Source organism: Mauremys mutica, chromosome 5 (genome assembly GCF_020497125.1).
Source record: "Mauremys mutica isolate MM-2020 ecotype Southern chromosome 5, ASM2049712v1, whole genome shotgun sequence".
Lineage (NCBI taxonomy): Eukaryota > Metazoa > Chordata > Testudines > Geoemydidae > Mauremys > Mauremys mutica.
In genome coordinates this window covers 65,958,149-65,982,704 of record NC_059076.1, presented here as the reverse complement: position 1 = coordinate 65,982,704, position 24,556 = coordinate 65,958,149, and the positions used below count along the sequence as shown (strand labels likewise).

General features: G+C 39.8%; 1 protein-coding gene across 1 annotated transcript in view; it reads left to right on the top strand.

Moving 5' to 3' along the window:
• Positions 1-24,556, top strand: part of PDGFC (platelet derived growth factor C) — a 224,169-nt gene that overhangs the window by 186,228 nt on the left and 13,385 nt on the right. Inside the window, exon 4 of the mRNA XM_045019907.1 lies at positions 23,712-23,919. Coding sequence (XP_044875842.1) covers positions 23,712-23,919 — 208 coding nt within the window. The remainder of the gene's footprint in view (positions 1-23,711; positions 23,920-24,556) is intronic.

The window sequence follows — 24,556 nt, the reverse complement described above, 5'->3', positions numbered from 1 at the left end:
CTGGTCTTAAAGACAGTACTAGATTGTTCCCTTTCTGGGAATACAAAAGAAAAGTCAAATGTAAATTACAATTCAACATAAACATTCTCTTTTCAATGTATCTAATACTTTGTAGTAGCAGGATTGAATCTAATAAATGGTATTTGTTGTGAGCTGTTGAAAACACTTATAATTTAAAAAAAACTCATATTCCTAACACAAATAATATTAGTCAGCTAGCTAATAAACAAGAATCAAATCAAATGCTGCTAGTATTCCAAATTCATGGATTAGAGATACAAAAAAACAAATACACAGGTCGGAGTGACTAGCCTTTTCTTATTACCCCCCAGCAATAAAGCACTGTTCCCTTCAGTCGGCCTGCCAGCCAAACACCCCCCTGCTTAAAGGCGCAGGGTGGTCATTGTCTGGCTATGCCAAAAGAAGGACAGGAGACATTTGACATGGGTTTAATCAGGGCACAACTTTATTATTAGATGTCTGTGACTACCCAGCAGATAACAGCGTACAGTACAGGTACCCCATATTTATTCCATAATGACCCCAGAAGGCTTTTACCATTCCCCCTCTTTTTCCATCCAGGTTCCTCCAGCAAATCCATTGTTGAAACCTTACCATACCCAGGGTAGGGGGCTTTCACCAGCTCCCCCTCTTTTTCCTTCCCGGTCCCTCCAACAAATCTATTGCTGGGACCTTACCATCCATCCCACCCCCCTTAGAAGGGTTAAGCTGGGCTATAAGAATGGGGGATTGGCTCTCTGCCGTACCAATCATAGGAGTCCCCAATTGCTCCCTGTTCGTTCCTTTAATGCACACCTCTTTTAAAGTCCTTTTACAAGCCATTTATCCGGTCACTGTATGCCTTTCTTATGGAGTACCTGCACTGGACATCTGCCACAAGGAGACACCAGCAATTAACTTGGCTGCCTCCTCCCCACACCCAGTTGGGTTTCCAGACATCTCCTAATGCGATATTTTATATCAGTTAAAAACATGACAGCACCTAAGTCGAACAGATGAACCCCATCCTCCCAAAACAACTCTGCTGCCCCATATACTATGCCAGAATCAAGGGTGTCAATAAGCAGAGGCAAGGGAGGGTAGAACACCCCCCGCCCTGAGTTTCATACAGGAGGTGTGCAAGCTCCCAGGTGGAGCTCTGAACTACAGCACAGCATTAGTGTGAAATGTAAGTTCTGCAGAGGAGAGGTGCCCCTGAGGCAGGGAATCAGTATTTTGTTTACAGAGGCAGGGTGATTAAGATAAGAAAGGGCTGGTGATTAAATTAAGGATATGGAAGTTTAGCCTCTAAAGAGGAATCCCTCTGTGGAGGTGGCAGCTGGAAGAGGGTTTGTTTTAGAGAGAACACGGGGTCGGGGGGCTCAGAAAAAGTACAGCAAAGCACTGAGCCTAGGTTTCATTCAGAAAAGGGGGAGATTTGGGGTATAGGTGAAAAGAAGGGGTCAAACCCAGGGAAGAGCTAGCAGTGTATAGGGAAGTTCCCATTTTGCCTGTGGTACTTATGTGGTCCCATCACCATGGTATCTGAGGTATCACCATGTCTAACCTATTTCTCCTCCCAATCCTTCGGTGAGGTAGAGCAATCCTGTTATCCCATTTGTACAGATGGGGCACTGAGGCACACACAGACTAAGGGCCAGATTTTCAAAGATATTTAGACACCTAGTGAGATTTTCAAATGCACTTAGAAGGTTTGGTGCTTTGTAAACCCCACTAGATATCTGGCTGCATCTTTGGGTGCCTAAAAACCTTTGTCAAACAGGCAGCCAGGCGGGAAGCGCTGGAAGGTAGACGGAAAAGCAGGGACGTGGCGCATTCGGGGGGGGGGGAAGGAAGTGGGGCGGAGGGGGAGGGGAACTTGACTGCCAGTGGGTGCAGAGCACCAACTAATTTTCCCAGCCCCGGAGCACCCCACGGAGTCGGTGCCTATGCCCTTCACTCGGCCTGCCAGCCAAACACCCTCCTGCTTAAAGGTGCAGGGCGGTCATTTCCAGTGTATTTCTTCAGCATTAGTTTTTATACCCATCCCCATTAAATTTAATATTGCTGATAAAGTTCATTTTGTTAATCTTTTAAAGTTCAGCATTAGTCTGATCTGATGTACTCTCTGAAACTTCTCTCTGTGTGTGATTCCAGGCTCTGAGGCCTAAAAATACAGGGTGCTCTGGTAAATCATAAATATGTCTGAAGACTTCCAGGAACAACCACTTGGGTGTGGAATTCACATCCTTGTTTGGTACAAATAGATTTGGGGCCTTAGGCTGTGCCTACACTGGCCTGCAATTTGGACTAGGAGGGTACAAATAGCGGTGCTGTAATTCCTCTGGGTGGACATTGTGGGGGTGAACTAAATGGGTCCTAGTGTAGTTCTTTTCAAACTGGACTACATTAATGCAGGTCAGTGTAGTCAAGCCCTGTGTCTGTTCTAGCCCTGTGTCATTTGCACTAGTTTTACACCAGCCAATAAATATTACTTAAAATAACATATTTACTTTTTTACCTGCCTGGCTTCCTAAGCAACAGATAGGCATCTATCATCTGGAAAAGGCCAACAATCAAAGGCTTAAAGTAGTTATACATTTTACATGCAAAATAAATATAAACATAAGCTTTATGTGTGCATTTTCAAACCATTCACTGGTATGAAAGGCTTCAGCACATAGCTCAGCCTTTTACTGGAAACCAAAGATAGCTGAAAGAAACAAAGCCATAAATTGCCGAAGGGGTTTTCACAGTACATACCAAAAGGTCATTAAGAAAGACTAATTGAGGAATTACTTTTAGATCTAAATATTTATGTGGATGAGAAAATATGTAAATTTGAAAGTAGTTTACCACTTCACTAACAAAGCAAGTCTCCAAATGCTAGAACTTCAGAGAAGCAAGCTGCAAATATATTCACTATTCAGCTAATGCTGTGTTAGAATGCTTGACAATTTGAAAATGTTAGACACAAGGCTAACTAGAATTTAAAGCTGAAGAGCTCATTTTGCAAAGTTGCAAGGACAGGGTAAAATGTGTGTCTATGTCAAGCCACTTGGTCCCAGAAGTAAAGTTAAAGTAAAAAATAATAGAAGGCAGAAAGGTATGTTTTGTTGAGATTCACAGTTTGTTAGTAAATGTAGTACGATTGCTGAATGGGGAAAAGTCACCATTTGTAAAGCAGCCCACTATACAAGAGCACAAGTGCGGCCTAGTGGAAGATTGCCAACCACACAGCAGCTTTCTGTTCTGCTGTGGTAAACCACACTGGTGTAGCTATGTGCTACGGAGCAGCAACAATATGTCCAAATTTAAACACAGACCATCTTTGGGCTGATCCCATGATGAGAGATGAACAAAGCAACCCAACTATTACTTTTGAGAGGCACTACTGTATATATTTCATTTAGGTAAAGAACACTTTCTTAGGAATAAGATTTAATAGGGAAAAAGTTATAAGCTAAAAATGTTTTGAAATGTACATTGCTGGCAGCAATTACACATTGAAGATAATAGTAAAGTTTTCAGTCTTTTTCTGTCTCCTCCACCCCACCCCATTGTAATGAAATCACCACACTTTTTCACTTCCTTTATTTTATCATCTGCTATTCATAACTATACTTATCTTTCTCATCCCTCCCAGTAAAACTAAACTAAAAAGGGGGCTGAATGTGAAACCTAAAAAAAAGAATGTTTATCTCCATAGGTTACATTGGAAAACTGTTCCTTTAAGTTAAAAAGCAGAATTACCTTGCAGTTGAAGAAAAAAATCATAAAATAAAATTCCCATGGCATGGAATAACATTTCATTAGTTTGAGGAACTCAGGGATTATAGAGGAAAACTAAAAAATTAGTAAATCAAAAGCAGCTTTAATGTGAACAGAAACAGCACCTTTTGCTCTGAACATGATAAAAAGATTAATAGATTTTTAAAAGAATTGTGCAGGTTCCCAAGGCATCATTAAATGAGAGAAGCAAGTTGACATTTCTGAAATGTGCTATAGCTTAGTATACAAAATTTGCTGAGGTTCATGGGTGTAGATTTGTCTAAATCTAAAAGTAACTCCTTGGAAGACAAGCAAAACAGTAGGATTATTACATCAATAGCAACGGAGAAAGGAAATGTTTTTTTAATAACAATTATTTAAAACACTATTTTCTGTTTGTTTACATCAAATCTCTAACCAAACCACAAGAAGAATTTTTTGTGTGAAGGAATCCACACCTTGTCCCCTTCAGTTTAGGGATGAGAAAGTATATATTCTAACAGGAGTCCTCCAGCAGAAACATCTTCCTATGGGATGTTATTATGCATTATGGACATTTTATGTCCTCCTTTGAAGTATCCGATACTGACCATTACAGGAAATAGAATATTAGATTAAATGAATCATTGATTTCTTCCATTATTGCAGTTCTTATATTCCTATTAAAAAGAACAGGAGTACTTGTGGCACCTTAGAGACTAACAAATTTATTTGAGCTCTCTAACTCCACATTCTACAGGCCATTATCCTCTGATCCCATTGATGATTACCAAAAGAAACTACACCATCTGCTCAAGAAACTCCCTGAAAAAGCACAGGAACAGATCTGTACAGACACATGCCTAGAACCCCGACCAGGGATATTCTATTTGCTACCCAAGATCCATAGACCTGGAAATCCTGGATGCCCCATCATCTCAAGCATTGGCACCTTAACAGCAGGATTGTCTGGCTATGTGGACTCCCTCCTCAGGCTCTATGCTACCACCACTCCCAGCTATCTTCAAGACACCACTGACTTCCTGAGGAAATTACAATCCATCGGTGATCTTCCAGAAAACACCATCCTGGCCTCTACACCAACATTCCACACAAAGATGGGACTACAAGCCATCAGGAATAATATCCCCGGTGGCTGAACTTTGTGACTTTGTCCTCACTCACAACTATTTCACACTTTGGGACAATATATACCTTCAAGTCAGCGGCACTGCTATGGGTACCTGCATGGCCATTTTTATGGCTGACTTAGAACAACGCTTCCTTAGCTCTCGTCCCCTAATGCCCCTACTCTACTTGCGCTACATTGATGACATCATCATTATCTGGACCCATGGAAAAGAAGCCCTCGAAGAATTCCACCATGACAGACTTGAAGGTGGCAATTTTACAACAAAAAGCTTCAAAAACGGACTCCAAAGAGAGACTGCTGAACTTGAATTAATATGCAAATTAGATAGGTTTGAACAGAGACTGGGACTCCTTGGGCCATTATACTAATTGAATCTATTTCCCCATGATATGTAGCCTCACACCTTCTATGTGTCATCTCAATTATCACTTCAAAATTTTTTTTTCTCCTGCTGATGATAGCTCATCTCAATTGATTGGCCTCTCACAGTTGGTACGGCTACTTCCACCTTTTCATGTTCTCTTTATGTATAAATATCTTCTTGCTGTATGTTCCATTCTATGCATCCGATGAAGTGGGCAGTAGCCCACGAAAGCTTATGCTCAAATAAATTTGTTAGTCTCTAAGGTGCCACAAGTTCTTTTTGTGAATTCTGTTCTTTTTGTGGATACAGACTAACACGGCTGCTTCTCTGAAACTTATATTCCTATTGAAACACATTCTTATGTTCCTGTTGAAACACAGTGGCTGTTTTAAAGGGAAAAGGGAAAAAAAACCTTTTTAAATTACAGAGGTGTTTAAGTATGCAAAATGTCATAAGGGCAGAATGTCATTGCAAGACCTATCTATTTATTCAGGCTTTTCCTGAGAGAGACGCATTCAGGGGAAGTCTTAATCTTATGTAGAAGTGGGTACTTTAAGGGTTATTGTTAACATTATCTCAGTTTGGTTTTATTTATTTTTTAAACGTTATTCATATTCCAAGACATATAGTGATAGGCACACTATATAAATTCAACAAGTTATAAAAATCCAGTTGCACTTTCCAAACCGTAGGCTTTTGGAAGCTTTGGCTATTAGTGTGATTTAAATTCTGCCCTAATAGCCTTAGGGTCCAAACATTCTGAAAATTAAGGTCCAGATTTTCAAATGTTCTCAGCAGCAAGCAGTTCCCGTTGTTCTCAATGGGAGCTGTTTGGGTGCTGAGCTCTTTTGGAAATCTGGGCACTTAAATTTGGTGCCTATTTAAATAGAAGCTGAGCACTTTTGAAAACCTGTCTCCCTAACATACAACAACTTGCAGGGTATATGTGTGTATATTATTCTGTTACTTAGCCTCTTATTTTACAGCACCTTCTCACTCCTCTAATCTTTCTTTTTGATTGAATGTGTAATCAGAATTTAATGGACTATACACTCTGGGCCAAATTCAGCAGTGAAATAAATGGTGGTGTAAATTATATATTGGTAGAAATTGTGTTTTAAAAATGGCAGAAGTGTCTACAGGTAGCAAATTAGTGGACCAAGAACGTGGACCAAGTTGGCATTCAGTGTCCCAAATGTATGTACTTCATACTGGTTTAATGTTCTGTAGGGGTGTTTGGATAGTGTGGGCATAAATTAAATGTAGGGGGTGTGTGTGTCAGGGAGGTGCTATTCTCAATCTCCTTCAGCTCCCTCAGCCTAATGTAATCTCAAGAAAAAAGCACCACACTGGAGCAAAGCCTGTAACTTTTGTTAAATAAGTAACAAAAGAGGAAGCATATAGGTTTTACTACCATGGCTAACTGTAGCTGATCACTCTGATTGTTGTCCACCATTTGGTCCAATCACCTTATTGAACCCCGAGTCAAATATTTGCCTCCCTCCTAGCCAGTCAAGACTATCTGGCTCACTGAGACCTGATGGTTACGTTGGGTGGGGCTAAAGGGGGCAGGCAATGATGGAAATTAATAACTTTCACCCCGGAGGAGCAGCACATGGCAGTAGTAGCACTGTGTCAGGCCGCCACAGATGTCAAGTATCAGGGAGGCAAGGGCCAGACAAGCCAGGCTAGGCAAGGAGAGGATTAGAGACTTGAAATCTGAGGAAGGGGCCGAGACACAGATTTTATGAGGAGGAAGGATAAGTAGACATTTGGGTTTGGTGGTGAAGGGGCTAAGTGTGGGAATAAAGTACTCCAAAATCACGTAAAGGGGTCCTACTTCAAATTTGTGCTTGGAGACTGATCTATTATATTTTATCCCCTATAGGTTTTTATGCTGTCCTCATCTCAGTAGTATCTGAGTGCCTCATCTCAGAACTGTTATCCACTTGTTTATATTGTAGTTGGAATTTTTAGAGTCCAAATCATGCATAATTAAATTGTATTACTTTGTAACTGTAATGCTATGTGGATCTGATTCTTCATTGCTTGAACAGCTAAAATTTCCCCTGCAGAATGAGGAACTGTATGTTAGAAATAAAATACATCAGAATGCTGTTCAGGGCAATTTGAGATTATTAAGGAGGACATCAGAAACAGATGGAAAGATGTCACTGGGATGCCAAAGGTTATATGGAAAAGAATAAATGACTCCCTATTAGAATTTGTTTGTTACTGGATGTGTTTTAAAATCAGACAAGGATTCACAGGGATAATGAAAGGTTGTTTGTTTTTTTTCATATAAAGAACAAGAATAGAGGAGTACGTGAATGTAGCATAGCTAATTTATACCTCTGTCCAGAGAACAGAAATCTTCACTCAAGTGTAATGCTACTAGGGCAAATTTTGATCTCTGATATCCTGAGATAAATCTAGTGTAACTCAACTGAATGCAGTGGATTTACACCAGGTTTATACTGGTATAAATGAGTGCAGAATTTGCCCACTTTTCACACCTGTCTCCTAATTAATTTCAATCCTTGTATTACACATTTACCCTACAGGACTGCACAAATGTTTAAGAGTTGTTTAATCTCTTTTAACTGAAGGTGAGTAAAGGTTAAAAACAGAGAGAGAATATTGTTCCTTTGGTAATTGAATATACTATATGAAAATGCAGTGGAAGATAAATTTTAGCACTTGTCTACATGAGGAGTAATTCCTGATTAACTCTTTGTGTGCATGCTCTTACTCTGGAATAAGAATTCCTTATTCAAAATTGTCTTAATCAACAGAAAGATCACCAAATATAGAGTTAATCAAGATAGTTTAATCTGCTTTAAATTCACACCCGAACTTATTCCATATCAACTTTCATATGTAGAGAAGCCCTTACTCTTTGGTTATTCTCCACATATCAATTTAGAATCTTTCCTACTTTCAATAACTCTGTTAAAACAATTACAGAGCATGTCTGATATTGTAGGCAGTTTGGTTGGCCTGTTTACACTATTTCATTTAATATCAACATTTCTATTATTTATCTATGCCAGTTCAATTACATTTTATTTTAGCAGGGAGAAATTAAAAACTGTTTTGTTCTGGTTTAAACAAATCATCTTGTGGGGCCTCATTCCATAGCTCTAATATAGGCAGTATCCCCACAGATAGCCACATGATCGTGGTCTTCAGTGTTTGGATCTTTTCAAGGGCTGCTTCTGGCCATACCTACCTACCAAGCTTGATACTGGTATTTTTTTTCTCGGCAGGGTGATGCAAGAATTATAATTAGCACATGGGGGAAATGTGGTATTTCATATGTCGTATTTTAGTGGCAAATGACAATTTTTTTAAGGCAACCACCACATATGTATTAATTTATTTGGGTAATATGTTTTGCCATCCTTCAGTGAAAGTTTTGCTTGAGTGAAGAGAGGAGGATTTGGTGTAATTTATTATCATAAGAGTATATGTACCTGAGAGACTGTCTTTTGATCAAAGGACAGAGCTTGCAGTTATCAAGAATCTCCCAATCTGGTAAGCAAATGCAATTAATGATATCGGCAGCAATGCTGGATTCAGTAAAATATAAACAATGTCTAAAGTTCAGAGATTTACTAACGTACTGGAGAATTCAGGTGAAATCATTGTCGTGCATAATATTAATCTGTTTTTGAATGAACAAAACACAGAAAGCCCCCACAGCTAGCCACTTCCTAGATTGTGGAGATCAGCAGCCCATGAAACCACAATTAGTCACAGCTTGAAAAACCACAATTTTGATGACTCTGTTCTCTGATTATTTCCATGCATTTTGCCTGAAATCATCAGAAAACGCCCAGTTGGAGAACAGGAAAATATTTTTAAGTGTAAATAATTTCTGGCATAAATAAAATAAGTATGTTTCAGTGATTACTTGGTGTATTCAATTTTTAAATAATAAAATGGCACATGTGAACTTGAATGAACAGTGGCTTTTCTGAAGACTTTACAATATTTATGAAAACTATTCCTTTGAAACAAAATGTTGCCCTTGTTTGATGTTAATAGGGTAGAATAATGCTTTGTAAATGGGTTAAGATTAGTGCTCCTTCAGTGTGTAACACTTGTTCTTTTGCAGATAATGGTATTTGAGTTTGTAATTTCACAGCATTGCAAATTTGTAAGATAGTACAGACCCCTGTGCCTATGCAGAACGTCGGTGAAGTCAGTGGGTCTTTACATGAGATCAGGGTCCATGCTAGACGTTCTGGTTGCAGGAGATTCGAGCCATAGCCTCTAACTGAACAGATTATTTTAAAATCTCTGAAAGGAAATCTACAGCATGCCTGAGAACACATCACACCACTGTAATTCTATCACTATCCTTATTTGATAGATTGTGCAACCTTTATTCATGTTAATCTAAAATACCCTAAGTATCTTAACATTTAAAACTCCCTAATGTGTTTGGGACCTAGCTAACTTAGAAATCCTCCGCAACATCATGAAGATCCGCTGGCAAGACAAAGTGCCCTGCAGTATAGCAGTATCAAACCCAGGGACCTTGAGGACACCGCCAGCGACAGAACACAGTGACGTGCAACAGTCAGAAATACCTGCATCGCCTTTGAGGAAGACCGCTGCCAGCGTCTACAAGAGGCACGCGAACAACGTCACAGAGCACCAGCAGCGCACAACCCACTGACTGCGAACTTCCCATGCACCATCTGCAGCCAAATGTGCACCTCTAGAATTGGTTTGTACAGCCATCAGAGGGCTCACCATGAGACCAACAATAGATGATTTGCTCAGATTTGTCATCATCGGATCTATGGACTACCAAGAACTTAGAAATCACCTCACTCCCCGTGTGATATTGCCATAGCTGTGATTAGCAGAGATTCTCTAGCTAAATCCCTCTCCTTCAGGTAAAATGGAAGATAGTTGTTTGCTGGCATGCTATTCTACATGCAGGATCTTTGGCTCTGGAACTCGATCCTTCTTTTCTACCACAATGTGCATTTGTTAACCTTGTGGATTTGTTACATGACAAAGCCCATGTTTTTCATTGGTGTTTGTACTGTGCTATGAACACACATCATCTCCACACAAACCTGGAATGAAGTATAGTTTAACAAATTTAAATTAAGGGATTCTAAATCAAATTAAAATTGCTTATATTGTAGAAGAATTTTTCAATGTTGTTAAGATCCTCAAGTACAGTTGGCAATAGACAGTAGTTCCAAATACTTATAGGTTAATGAATCTTGTGGAATATACCAGGAAAATCAAGATTTTTGACAGTAGTTATCAGTTTCTAATTCCCAGAGGAATCTTAAAAGATAATAAAGAGTGCCAGCAAAAGCAAAAGGCTGTCATGTACAGGTACATGGAAATGGGTAATGGGAAATTAACAGTGTATAAAAGACTTGGATAAAAGCACAAAACTATTGGTAATTTCTGATTTTTATTTTATTTTTTGGATTTAATTGAAAACAAGAAAATGGGCACATATTTGCAGAAATTCCACTAAGATGCACAATATTTTAAAGGCAATTCACAGTGATTAGTGAAGTTGGGTTTATTTTTGAGTGAACATGGCTGCTCACATAAACTGCAAATGTCAGGACTTCCAAACTTTTCAATATAAAGGAAATGGTGAACGTTTTCACTTGAAATTCAATGTGGGAAAAAGAACTTTACACAGGTCTGAAAATTAACCCATTGTTCTACTAAGTAAACAGAACAGGTCTCATGAAGAAATTGTCCACAAAATTCTATTGAATGCTCAGGTCCAGCTCCTCAGATGTATTTAGGGGACTAACTCCCATAGAAATCAATAAGAGGTAGGTGCCTAAATACCTTTGAGGATCTGGCCCTCAGTGTCTTCTAGAATGCTGTGACGAATAGCTTTGTAATCCATTTGTGGGGGCATACCGTATCCTTCCTATCGGACGTTACACACTGATGATCCTTTCTTTCCATTGCAAAATAGCCAGCTCACAGTCAGGCTACTGTACAAAAACTAAGAAAAATAATCTCCCGCTGAGATTTCAAACATTTACAGATGCTCCATTTAGTTTAGCTTTCATAGAACTTCACATATTTTGACTTAAATGAGTAATTTAAAAATATGCCGCTAAGAACACATCCTTTAATTATGGCTGACCACATTCCCTGTCATAGAATTGTGCACCAAGTTTCTGTTACTGGGCGCAGTTATATTCCTTTTATGAAGATATATTAGTATGTTGGGCTGTTTATTCCTTACTAGCTGTCAGATTGGTGCTCAGCAAATAAAGCAGAAAGCTGTAGAGCATAAGAAAATGTAATTGGTTGGAAGTGCATCCTGGTGCAAATTTTAATGTATAAATGAAACAGTTAGAAATTGTGGTCCCGATCCTGAGACTGGATCTGGGCAAGTGTACCTTTGCACTCATGTGCCACAAGATGGGATTCATTTGGGCTCCTCATGAGCACAAATTTCTTCTGGCATATATCTGCTTGCAGGATTGCGGCCTACATTTTTACTTATCTGATCACAGGTTCTGATAGTTTCTATATGGATGATATCAGTTTAAAATATCAATATATAATCAGTTTGTGGTGTTGCAAGGCCTTCTCCTTAACTGGATGAGATTCAGTTAGCCATGATGGTTGTTTTGTTTCTCAGTGTACAGAACAAGAGGCTTTGCTCTTTGCTCAAACTGTTTGATACAATTCACATACAGAGTGCTCTATTTAGACCAAAGATTTAATGAAAGAAGCTTGGCCATTTTGACATTGTTTGGATTTGCATATTATTACAGAGTATGCTCAGCGTTTCTGTAAAACTTTGGAGCCAGGAAACTTTTAAATTTAAGTTTGAATTTTGATCTGAGCTATAAAAAGTACCTATTGGGATACCTTTCTGAGCATAAGAGCAGAGAAACTCTCTCAAACTGTCTTTTATTGTGGCAAATTTTTAAAATATAATTCCTAATAAGATTTCTTTTATAAAAAGGGACGACAAACGTACCATAGAATACCTATCAAAACGTGGCATTTCAAAAATATCATTTCATGGACAAAACATTATACAACTATGTTAATATACTATATAAAGAAGGGGCGGGGGGACCTGACCAGTAAAGCTTGATAAATACTGCAAAAAACAATTAAAAAACCACACAATTTCTTCAATTATCTGCTCATTCGTGTTTATATCTGTTCATTCTCATGTTTAAGAAATAATTGTTCTTGTTTGAATTCTGTTTTTGCATGCAAACCAGGGGCTTCATGCATCTACTCAGAACAGACATTACTCAGTATTCTGTTTTCAAAAAATTTAGTCATCCATTCAGGAAGCAGAAACGATACCACCTGGCTTGCATATGATTAGTCATTTTAGGAATAACGAATACTCTAAGCTGAAGAGTCTGTAAATAAAGGCTTGTAAAAGTGGTTCACCCAGATTATTGAGCAAATACTTACAAATAACAAATACCATACTGGTAATCAGAATACCTTTTGGAAGGGTATGTGAACAGAAATAAGGGCTAAATTAATCAGGTAATTTATTCACAGTGAATAACTTAACCAGCTCTGTCAGCTATATAATAGCCAAGTATACACCGCAGAACTTCACATTTCCAAAAGCACTGTACAAACATTTATTATTTGTGTTGTGTTAGCACCTTGGGGACCGTATCAGAGACCATCATATGCTAAACATTATGCAAACACATAACACAAAAAAGTCACTGCTGCCAAAAGCTTACAATCCACAATAGTTATTCTTCACAATTCCTTTGTGAGGTAGATTAAGTAAATAGTGTTCCCATTTTTCAGATGGGAAAACTAAGTCACACAATAAGTTACTTGCCCACTGCTACACAGTGGGTTAAATTGAGGCCTGGATAAGCAAGTAGATTGTAGGTGTAGACTGGGGAAATGCATTTACCTTGTCCGTGAGTCAATGTTATCACCTGTAAAATGTGGACAATAATATTTCCTTAATTATCGCATAGGGGATTTGGTTTGGACCTGCTTATATCAGAACTCAACCGTCCTAGTGAGTCCCTGGCAAAACCAACATTAATCCTACGAATTTCTGATTCCCAGCTGTGTGTTAATGTACTAGACCACACTGTGTGTCTAAGAAATAAATGCAGTTATGTAACCAAACAGACTCAGAGGGGACAAACAGTAAGAAAAAAAACCATACTTTTTTGTATGTGCTAGATCTTTTACACAAGAATTATACACATTTTGATTTACATTCAAGATTTATTTCATTAGAATACTCCCAAAATGATTTCACACTTGCAGTTAGTAATGTATATTTTCCTTAAATGTACAGCATCCTGAATTTTAAGATCAGAATAAGCATTTATGATTTTCCTTTTCCTCCATAGTTTTTTTTTTTAAACGTTGTATTCAGTAATCCAAACAACATACATTTTTGGCAGTTCTTTCTGAGGAAAGGTTTGATAGGGTGCGAGAAACAGTATTTCAATAAATTGTTCCAGGGCATAGTTGTGCCTTTGCAGAGCCTACTCTCAGTTGTTACTGGCAGGCATTTTTGTCTGCATGCCTCATCTTCTTCCTAAACTCTTTAAAGTGCAGATACAAGTTTGATGTGGCCTGAATAAGATTAGCTACACCTTTGCATTGATATGGAGCTACAATACTAAAAAGTTTGTTTTCCACTAGATTAACTCTATTTTTCCTTAGTGTACAACAATAAAACCTAATCTTCATTCCTCACTCTTCTGTTGGATATGCACAAGGTGAAAAGGCATCTTATCAGTTTTAAATGTACCATATGAGTTTGGCTTAAGAAATCTGAGGCATAAATCTTTTTGAAGTTCAGAGGCCAAAATATTTTGCAGCTGTTGGTAGGATTTGAAAGGTAAACTTTCTTTCTCTTGGAGGGTGTATGTGTGCGTGGGGTGGGAAAAGCTCATTGTAAATGAAATATTTTAAAAGTTACATTAACAAGAAAAAGACTTGTAAATGATGAGATTATGCTTGCTAAAAGATAAGCAACTACATCATTTATGAAAACAGTAATAATTCCGTTATTAATGTTCCAAAAAGAAATTCTGTTTGATAGGAACTAAAGGACAGATATTAAATTAATAAAACATTCAGTGTAGCTATAGTAATTTAAATAGAAACAAACAAACCCCAAAATACCGATTTAAGTTGGGAAAGAAATGAGTTAAAGGGCTTCCTTTTGAAGCCAGTTTTGTTTGCCTTCATACGGCAAAATGGATTCATAGCAATAACTTGTATAGTTTTAGTCCTGGTTCAGCAAAGCATGGAGGCACATGCTTAAATCCATCACAGTTCAGCAAAGCACTTAAGCATGTGCTTTAAATTAACCACATGCTTGTGTGTTTGGCTGAATTGGGCCTTTAGTCACTAGGGATCTCATTTGCTCTTCATTACTTCTTGTCTGCTTAGGTCCTTAGAGTGCATTCATCACCATGGGGTGATCCCAATACAAGCATGTGTGGCCCCATCCACAATAAAAACCTATGTTCAGGGGCTAAAAGAAAGCAAAGCTCCAGGAACCATCTCCCCACCAGTAAGGTGAGGCACACATTTAGACCACAAGTTCTGTGGAGCCCAGGGAAGCCAAAGGAGATAAGCTACCTTCACAGAGGCCCTGTGCATCTGCTCTGCTTCCAGGTCCCAGCAATCCCCAGGCTCTCTGGAAGCATGGCTGTTTAACAGAGCTGTTTACTACTGCTCTCATGAGTTAATAGAAGGAATGAAAGAATCAATAAATAGCAAAGTTATTTCACATGGATGCCGCCAGTTCTCCTGATGCTGTATTTTGTAGAATAAACAACATATGGCTGACAGTAGGTGACAGTGCAATTTCAATAAATTCTTCATGAGATACTGAATACTGCTTTGGTGACATTTATCTTATTGTTTATCTTCCTAGCACTGAACACTTCCATAATTCCAATGTTGTCATACAAATGCATCATAGATATAGGTTCCTAAACATTTATCATTCTATAGTCTCCTTTCTATGTATAGAAACTTACAACCACTGCAGTCCAGGCACATATGCCACCAATGCAGTGAATTGATTTCAAAGTCTCCAACATGATATTGGACATCATGGACATTAGTTCTGTTTCTGTTGCATTTTGGGCATGTTGCAGTGGATTATTTCTGACATTTGTGGTCTTAGAGAAATCCAAATTAAATAACTGTTGTTCTTTTAAAATTGCCTGCATGGAGCCCCACTATATATACATGTCCTCAGCACATAAGTTTGCAATTCCTCAGACAGCAGTGTCCATGGGGCTGGGCATGCCTGATTCTCAGGTCTTTGTGCCACCTATGTAAAAATATGTAAGGGAGCACAGCCCCAACTTCTACTTAAGTAATTATCTACATTGTAGGCAAAGATCAGGAAATCAGCAATCCAACGAAGTGGGTATTCACCCACGAAAGCTCATGCTTCAATACGTCTGTTAGTCTATAAGGTGCCACAGGACCCTTTGCTGTGAAATCAGCAGTGTCACTCAATATCTCCTGATGTAGTTGTTATTAATGTATATTATAGTACCTCTAAGAGGATCCTAACAGGATTGAGGGCCCACTATGCTGATCATGGCTGAGGCCAAATCTGCTGACTTCAAACCCTGCCCTTCAAGCAATGGCATCTATCTATTTAGGTAATATATAGCCCCGCTCCATAATATCTGAGAACCCACATCAATACTAGATGATAATGTTCAGTGTCTTTTCTGCCTAGGACTGGGGCACAGTCAGCCAATGCTCTGTTTGACAGTCTTTTTAAAAACTATCCACAGTGAGCTTGGGGGAACCGTTGTAAATGCTACCTCTTGCCTATAGGAGATGCCTATAGGGACATCATCCCCTAGAACTGATTGAAAGCATTTATATCCAGATCCCACTCCCAGTCTGATGAACCAGGGATGGGCGCCCAGGGCAGTTTCATGTCCAGAGACATGTTTGATATCCTATCGTTCCAGGTTGTGTTGTGCCTTTTGTTTTTTGCATAACAAATACAATATGAGAAAATCATACTTGGGACCCAGATAACTGTGTTTACTAAATATACACAGCATGCAAGGTCTAGCTCAGGGGTTCTCCAACTTTTTTTTGTAGGCCCCTATTTGAAAATGTTTCAGGCTGTGATGACCGCCCCCACCCCCCAAATAAAGTGATAGTAAATTACTGTAGTTACTCATAGAAGCATACTGATGCTCATGCCACCCTTACATCTGCACCGCTGTTGGCAACGAGGCTGCCTTCAGAGCTGGGGACCGGAGAGTGGTATTGCATGGTATGGCATTGCCTCCCTTACTTCTGCGCCATCAAGCTACCACACATCTTCCTGTGAGACAAAAAAAAAGAAATGGAATGATGTGTGTCTTATGACTCATCTTAACATAGTTACTGAGATAATCCTGTTATATTTTTGATACCTAGAATTTCCTTGATTTCTGGGCCATTCTGAATTGTAGTGCCAGCTGACGAATGTCATGTGATTATGTGTTTGGGTTTTTTTCTTTTCTTTTCGCACAGCCACAGCTACTGAGATAAAAGTGTGGGGGAAGGTAGGGCTGAGGGATGAAGAGGAAAGGGAAGGGTTTAGAAAAATAACCTGCATAACTGTGCACCTATCTATCTAAGGTACTTCTATGGTCTGTGTTACTATAGCATCTAAGTACCTCCCCATCAGTAGTGTATTGAGCCTTATCACACCCCTGTGACATAGGGAAGAGCTATTTATCCCCATTTTTACAGATGGAAAATGTAGCAAAGTGACATGCCCAAGGTCTCACAGGAAGTCTGTGGCAGAACAGGGAAGTGTTCACAAAACTCTTGCGTCCCAGGGTAGCATCCCTACCACTGTACTGTCCTTCCTCTCCTAACATCAGAATGCTCACTTTGGGCTGGATTGTTACAACTATTTCTGACTCATGTAGAGGAATAAGGTCCCCTTTGCTCTCCTGGCAGCTTTGCTCAGATTGGGACTCTGACCTCGGGGACAGCAAAGACCACTTGACTGATATTCACCCATCAAGTGAGTGGGTAGAGGGTGAGAGGAGGCGTGGCTACACCCTGCCCCCTTTCCAGCCAGACTAGCTAGTCAAGCACTTGGGAAGAATGGGGGAGGGGACTATGGTGGGGAGGAAGCTGCTGTATGAAAAGGGATGAAATAACTTACAGTCCCTGAGCAAAGAGGTACCAGGGGAGTAATTCTAACTTTCTAAGTCAAAGTTCATTCTCTGAGCTGTTCCTGAGGAAGTGCAGCTATAAGTCAACCCCTACGTGAGGTTGATTGTAAAGTTACAGTTTAGTCCTTTGGTTCCTGTCGCATCTCGTCCTCACAACCTTCCCCCCTCCCCCACCAAATCTTTTGCCCCCTCCCACTTTTTATAAAGATTGAGAGTTCCTTCGGGCACATCTGTAAGATATTCATTTCAATAGGTTCAAATCTACGCAGGAAAATGCAGTATAAATAGCCTAACTGGAAATTCCATTGGATCCAACACTAATTGTCATTCTTGGCTTTTACTACAGGGCAGCTGCTGGTCTAGTGTATTTTACTATGGTTTTTGGTTTTCGCTCTGATTCATATTTAATAACACAGTAAAGACAAAATTGTTTGTTTCTATCTAGTATTTAAACATGTTTCATCATAATAAAATAAATGAAAATGGTTCCCTGGGTATAAAAACAAAAATTGAAAAAGTTTTAAGTTTGTTTTTAATGTGGGGGGAGGAACACGCTAAAATACATCATTTGTCAAGATATTTTATTATTTTGCTGTTTTGATGTGAATCACTCATCCTTGGGGGAGGGGGAAGCCCCAAACATTCCTATTAATCAAATATGTGGTGCTATGAAAGAAAAGTTTTAAGTATTTAGTCCATATTCCGAAGTGCCTCAACTTCACTAGAAAGACTGGGCCATATTTCTCCCTGGTGTAAGCCCACTGGATACAATGGGCCCCATTCATAAGCTGTGTTACAGCCCCTTTGCCCATATCCCAACTGCAAATGCCCACTATGGAGTTCCCCTGTTGGAGGGGAGCTTGCTTTTGCTGCAGTCAGTGCCTGACCGCTACCTTCTCCGCAAAGAAGTGAGTGGAGAAAAGACGTGTTGGAGTCTTGCTCTGTTCAGGCAAAGTCTTCATTATCAAAAAAGATAGATTGCTAATGCATGTTAGGTATCAGTGAAGATAAGGCACTGTGATGATCAATCAAGGCCAGAGGATAGAGAGCTGACCTTGCTACCCTGTGGTAAAAACTAGAGTGCCTTGTATCCACTAGGATTTCACAGTGAGATAACTGTTGTACATTAGCTATCCCACTGTAAAAGACAACTTTTTTTTGCACACAGTCATCAGGGCTGTTGAGGATCTTAAACCAATGGTGCAACTTAAAGCTGCTGACAACAGCTTTAAGTTGTGACAGGGCTGCAGCAGGACCAAAGGAGCCAGAACACACCAAGATTTACTCAGCACAGGTGAGATTCTAGCCCTATGGATTTTCAACAGGGATTAATTTGTTTCATTTGTATTAAAAAAATTTAATGACACTGATGGGCTTAATTAACCTTTAGGAGTTGTTACATCATAAAGCTGAGACAGTTTTTTTGGGAGTAACTCAGGGCCGCCCAGAGGGGGGGGCAAAGGGGGCAATTTGCCCCGGGCTCCGCAGGGGCCCCCAAGAGAACAGCGGAGGCTCCCGCCTACGCCCCGCTCCTGGAGCCTCAGCGCATCAAGCGCCGAGTCTCCGCCGGGGCCCCTGAGCCCCGCGGTGAGGGGGCGGGGCCGGGAGCTCCGGGCTGAGCTCAGCTCCCTCCACTCGGCGTGGAGCTCCCAGCCCCGCCCCCTCACCACGGGGCTCTGAGCGGGACGGAGCTCAGGCCCCGCCGGAGGCACGCTGCGGCTGTTCCGGTGAGGCGCTGAGACTCCGGGTGAGGAGGGAGCCAGGGGTAAGAGGCTGGGGCTAGGGCCGGGGCGGGGGGGAAGCGGGACCCGCCGCCGAAGCGCAGCCCGGTCTTCAGCGGCGGGGGGCCCTTCCGTTCCGGGACCCGCCGCCGAAGTGCCCCGAAGACCCGCGGCGGGGACCCCCCCCGCCGAATTACCGCCGAAGACCGGGCTGCACTTCGGCGGCGGGTCCCGCTTCGGCGGTAATTCGGCGGCGGGGGACTCCCGCCGCGGGTCTTCGGGGCACTTCGGCGGCGGGTCCCGGAACGGAAGGGCCCCCCGCCGCCAAAGACCCCGGGCCCCCGGAATCCTCTGGGCGGCCCTGGAGTAACTAGGTGTGCAGTTATCAATTAAACACAAATATGGAATTTCACAATGTTTTGAAACAAACTATGGAACAGAATCACACTTTAGATAGAGCAATAAGTGCTATCAAAGTGGAGAATCTGTTAATGGCAGATGTTGAGCTCTTATGTTTGAGGGACGGTTGCTGAATTCAAATAGTTTTCATTTTATGTTGCAAAACATCAATAGCGATATAGCTGGCAGTACCCATAGATGGTTTTTATATAGACCTGATCAGCTGACTGTACTGTGAATTTGAGTGATAGTCCAAGCACATTTCACTAACAAATGGACAGGTTTTGATACTCTTACATTGTTGTCCCATTGCTACAGCAGAAAGAGAGAAACTGTCTGGTTGAGAACTTGAATATAGAGTTGTTTGCTTGAGGTTACAACTCCTGTGCTACCTCTGAGAATTATCATCTACACTAGTGGTTTTCAACCTTCTTTCATTTGTGGACCCCTAAAAAATTTTGAATGAAGGTGCAGATCCCTTTGGAAATCATGGATATAGTCTGCAGATCCGTGGGGTCTGTGGACCCCACGGACCACAGATTGAAAACCACTCATCTACACTTTGTCTTTTGCCATCTGACATCCCTGTAAAGAATGTACATACTTGTAAATAAGTTAGGATACAGTATCTTTTTTCAATTCATTTCTCTCCTAACAAGGAAAGTACCCCCTCCTAGAATACAAACTTTTCTCAGTGTTCAGAAGTCATGACACTTCTACAGATTAAATAATTTTAAAAAACCTTTGAAATGCTAGTGAATTCTTGTCGTTTGCAAGCTAGATAAAGCTGCCACTCCTAATAACGTGTTACGAATGATGGGAATAGCCAAAAGAAAGATACTACTATTTATTGCTACTCTTGACATTCCGCCTAAAATGCTTAAATGAAAAATAAACAACTATTAGCAGTTTTAACAAAGAATAACATTTTAATTGTCATAAAATACTTAACTATGCATGTAATTAAGACTTAGTAGGAAGTTGTTATGTGGTAAATATCAATTACAGTATTCACATCTTTAAAGACAACATTGCAATTATATACTCAATAAATTAGGTACTCAATAAATGTTTTTACACTGATTTATGCAATTTTATTAAACTTAATTGTTTTTGATAAATGATGTTATAAATTTGTAACTACCGTTCATCGAGATGTGAATCTTCAATTGTGTGAAATTTTGCTATATTTTAATGATGTTTTATTTTGTTTTTCTAAAGTGAGACTAGTGGACAGTGATGACAATTTTTGTGTTTAAACTACTTTATCCATTTTGCAATGAAGCAATATGGGTCTGATTCACTACTTCCTTACTCTAGTTTTACACTGAAACAACTATATGATTTCATTGGGGTTATATCAGGATAAAATTAGAGTAACACACTGGTGTATCAAGCCTTGTATGTGCATCAAAAATGTGAGCATGCTGTGAGAATGCATCCATTCTCAGAATGGAGAGGGGTAACTAGTGGTGTTCCCCAAGGGTCAGTCCTAGGACCAATCCTATTCAATTTATTCATAAATGATCTGGAGAAAGGGGTAAACAGTGAGGTGGCAAAGTTTGCAGATGATACTAAACTACTCAAGATAGTTAAGACCAAAGCAGATTGTGAAGAACTTCAAAAAGATCTCACAAAACTAAGTGATTGGGCAACAAAATGGCAAATGAAATTTAATGTGGATAAATGTAAAGTAATGCACATTGGAAAAAATAACCCCAACTATACATACAACATGATGGGGGCTAATTTAGCTACAACGAGTCAGGAAAAAGATCTTGGAGTTATCGTGGATAGTTCTCTGAAGATGTCCACGCAGTGTGCAGAGGCGGTCAAAAAAGCAAACAGGATGTTAGGAATCATTAAAAAGGGGATAGAGAATAAGACTGAGAATATATTATTGCCCTTATATAAATCCATGGTACGCCCACATCTCGAATACTGTGTACAGATGTGGTCTCCTCACCTCAAAAAAGATATTCTAGCACTAGAAAAGGTTCAGAAAAGAGCAACTAAAATGATTAGGGGTTTAGAGAGGGTCCCATATGAGGAAAGATTAAAGAGGCTAGGACTCTTCAGTTTGGAAAAGAGAAGACTAAGGGGGGACATGATAGAGGTATATAAAATCATGAGTGATGTTGAGAAAGTGGATAAGGAAAAGTTATTTACTTATTCCCATAATACAAGAACTAGGGGTCACCAAATGAAATTAATAGGCAGCAGGTTTAAAACAAATAAAAGGAAGTTCTTCTTCACGCAGCGCACAGTCAACTTGTGGAACTCCTTACCTGAGGAGGTTGTGAAGGCTAGGACTATAACAATGTTTAAAAGGGGACTGGGTAAATTCATGGTGGCTAAGTCCATAAATGGCTATTAGCCAGGATGGGTAAGAATGGTGTCCCTAGCCTCTGTTCGTCAGAGGATGGAGATGGATGGCAGGAGAGAGATCACTTGATCATTGCCTGTTAGGTTCACTCCCTCAGGGGCACCTGGCATTGGCCACTGTCGGTAGACAGATACTGGGCTAGATGGACCTTTGGTCTGACCCGGTACGGCCTTTCTTATGTTCTTATGTTCTTATGTTAAAAAAAAGTCAGAAAAAGTTTGTTGGAAATTAGTGATAGGAAATGAGTTTTCTTCAGAATGATTGCTAGTTTAATCTTCCTGATATTTACTTATTATTGAGCAAAAGAAAACCCCACACTTTCAAAACAGAAAACATGAATATTAACATATATTTATGTATAAATACTCTTTCTGGAGGAAAACAGGAAGAAAAATCTTACAATATTTATTTTTCTTTATAGTCTGGATAGCATTACAGCATTGTTTTGAAATTTGCAGCACCACGCATTGTGTAGTATAAGTTTTAAATTACTGTCCAGAATATATTGGTTTATTATCATAACCCAATGGACAGATCATCATGCTATTTGTAATGTGGGCATCAGGAAGATGAGGGAAATAAACACTTACTTTTCTGGGATCTGTGTTACTTTAAATTACCCACCAACAATGGGCAGCTGGATGCCTCTCTGTTGGAAATAATGCTAGAATGACAGGATACAGATCCCTACAGAAGTTACCAGTACTAACAGACTGGGTACTTCTGTACATATTTCTATGCTTGCATGATTCCTAGATTAAAAAACAACAACCAAGGACCATGCATATGGTAGAAATAAAGCAAGGACAGCCATTCTCGTGGTATTTCTTGAAAGCAAATATTAGGAAAGGCATGTTGACTACTTCCACTCATTGCCTTTCCCGCGCACCCTCACATCAGCCCTCAGACACACACTTAATCTACTGCCCATACTCCTGGAGAGTTTACAGGTGTTGGCTCACTTACAGTTAGTGGAATGAAACTTTGCTACAATAGCAGCAAATTCTGATGGTGTGTGTCGTGGCTTTTTCGGGGCTGTTTTCAACATTTTAAAGAAGTTCTGTTTAGTGTGCAGTGTTGAGAGGCCATTTCAGATTAAATACCTACCTGTTATATAGCACAGTTAATCTACGAAGATAACACACAATGCTACTATTATCCTTCTGAATTATTTGGTTGACAGCATCCCTATGCTTGAAACTTCACTGAACATACAGTCCCTTTTTCATCAATAGGCAGCAACAGGATTTTCTACTATTGTTACGCTAGAATAGTTTCATATTTGACTATCCAACACCAAACCCCACAAAAGGCCAGTTAATCCTTGTGCTAAAAGCAGCATGAGAAATGTGAGTTTCCTAAGATTTCAGGAGGGAGTAATTGCTTGTAATGGAGCTATATTTTTCCATCAAAGGTTTAGCGCACCATTTGCTCTAATTATTTCTGACATATCATCCATCATTTAGTGAATTTCTCCAGGAAAGAGGTATAGTAGCATGTCATTCTTTAAAACCAAGAAAGTAAGAAGAAAAAAATGTGTAGTCAAATTAGCACTTTAAATGGGGGGAATGTTTAGGTGCTCCCTGGATTATCATTAGTCTTAGTCAGTAAATTGGTTAAACAGCTAGTTACTTTTATAATTTCCACTGCCAAGTTTATCCAGCTTTATAAAGTACAATGTTTGACCTAAGCAATTCCCTTACATATCTAACTGATACTGTTCTTTGTTTTATTGCAGCACCATACAGAAGCTGCCAGCCCATCTATGTTACCCCCATCAGCTTTACCATTAGATTTACTAAACAATGCTGTTGCTGGATTTAGTACTGTAGAAGAACTTATCCGGTATCTGGAACCAGACAGGTGGCAACTGGACTTGGAAGATCTGTACAGACCAACATGGCAAATCCTTGGAAAGGCATATATTCGTGAGAGAAAATCAAGAGGTAACCCTCTCTTCTGTATTTTATGGCTCTGCATAGATGTTTATCTTGGCAAAGGAACAGTCATTTTGCATATTCTTCACCCTGTCTTACAGCTTTTAACTTTCTATATTCTTTGCGGAGTATAGATACTCCGACATGTTTATGATTTGGACAAAGGGCAATAACTAAAATGTCTCCTCAAAAATATGGAGAAATTTAGCAAAAAGCAGCCAATGCCAGAGCACTGCTCCATGTTTCATAGCTAGGGCCCTACCAAATTCACAGCCAGAGAAAAAGCATCATGGACCTTGAAATCTGGTCTCCCCCCATTGTGTGCTTTTACCCTATACTGTACAGATTTCATGGGAGAGATCAGTGTTTCTCAAACTGGGGTCCTGGTGGCAGTACCACAACCCCCATATAATAACCTTGGCCCTCCTCCCTCTCCCCTCCCCCCCACAACTCCTTTTTGGGTCAGGACCCCTACAATTATAACACTGTGAAATTTCAGATTTAAACATCTGAAATCATGAAATTTACAATTTTTAAAATTCTATGACTGTGAAATTGACCAAAATGGACCTTGAATTTGGTAGGGCTCTATTCATAGCACAGGGAATTTGGGAGGCATTTGTGCCAGGCTCAGCCCTGGGAGAGA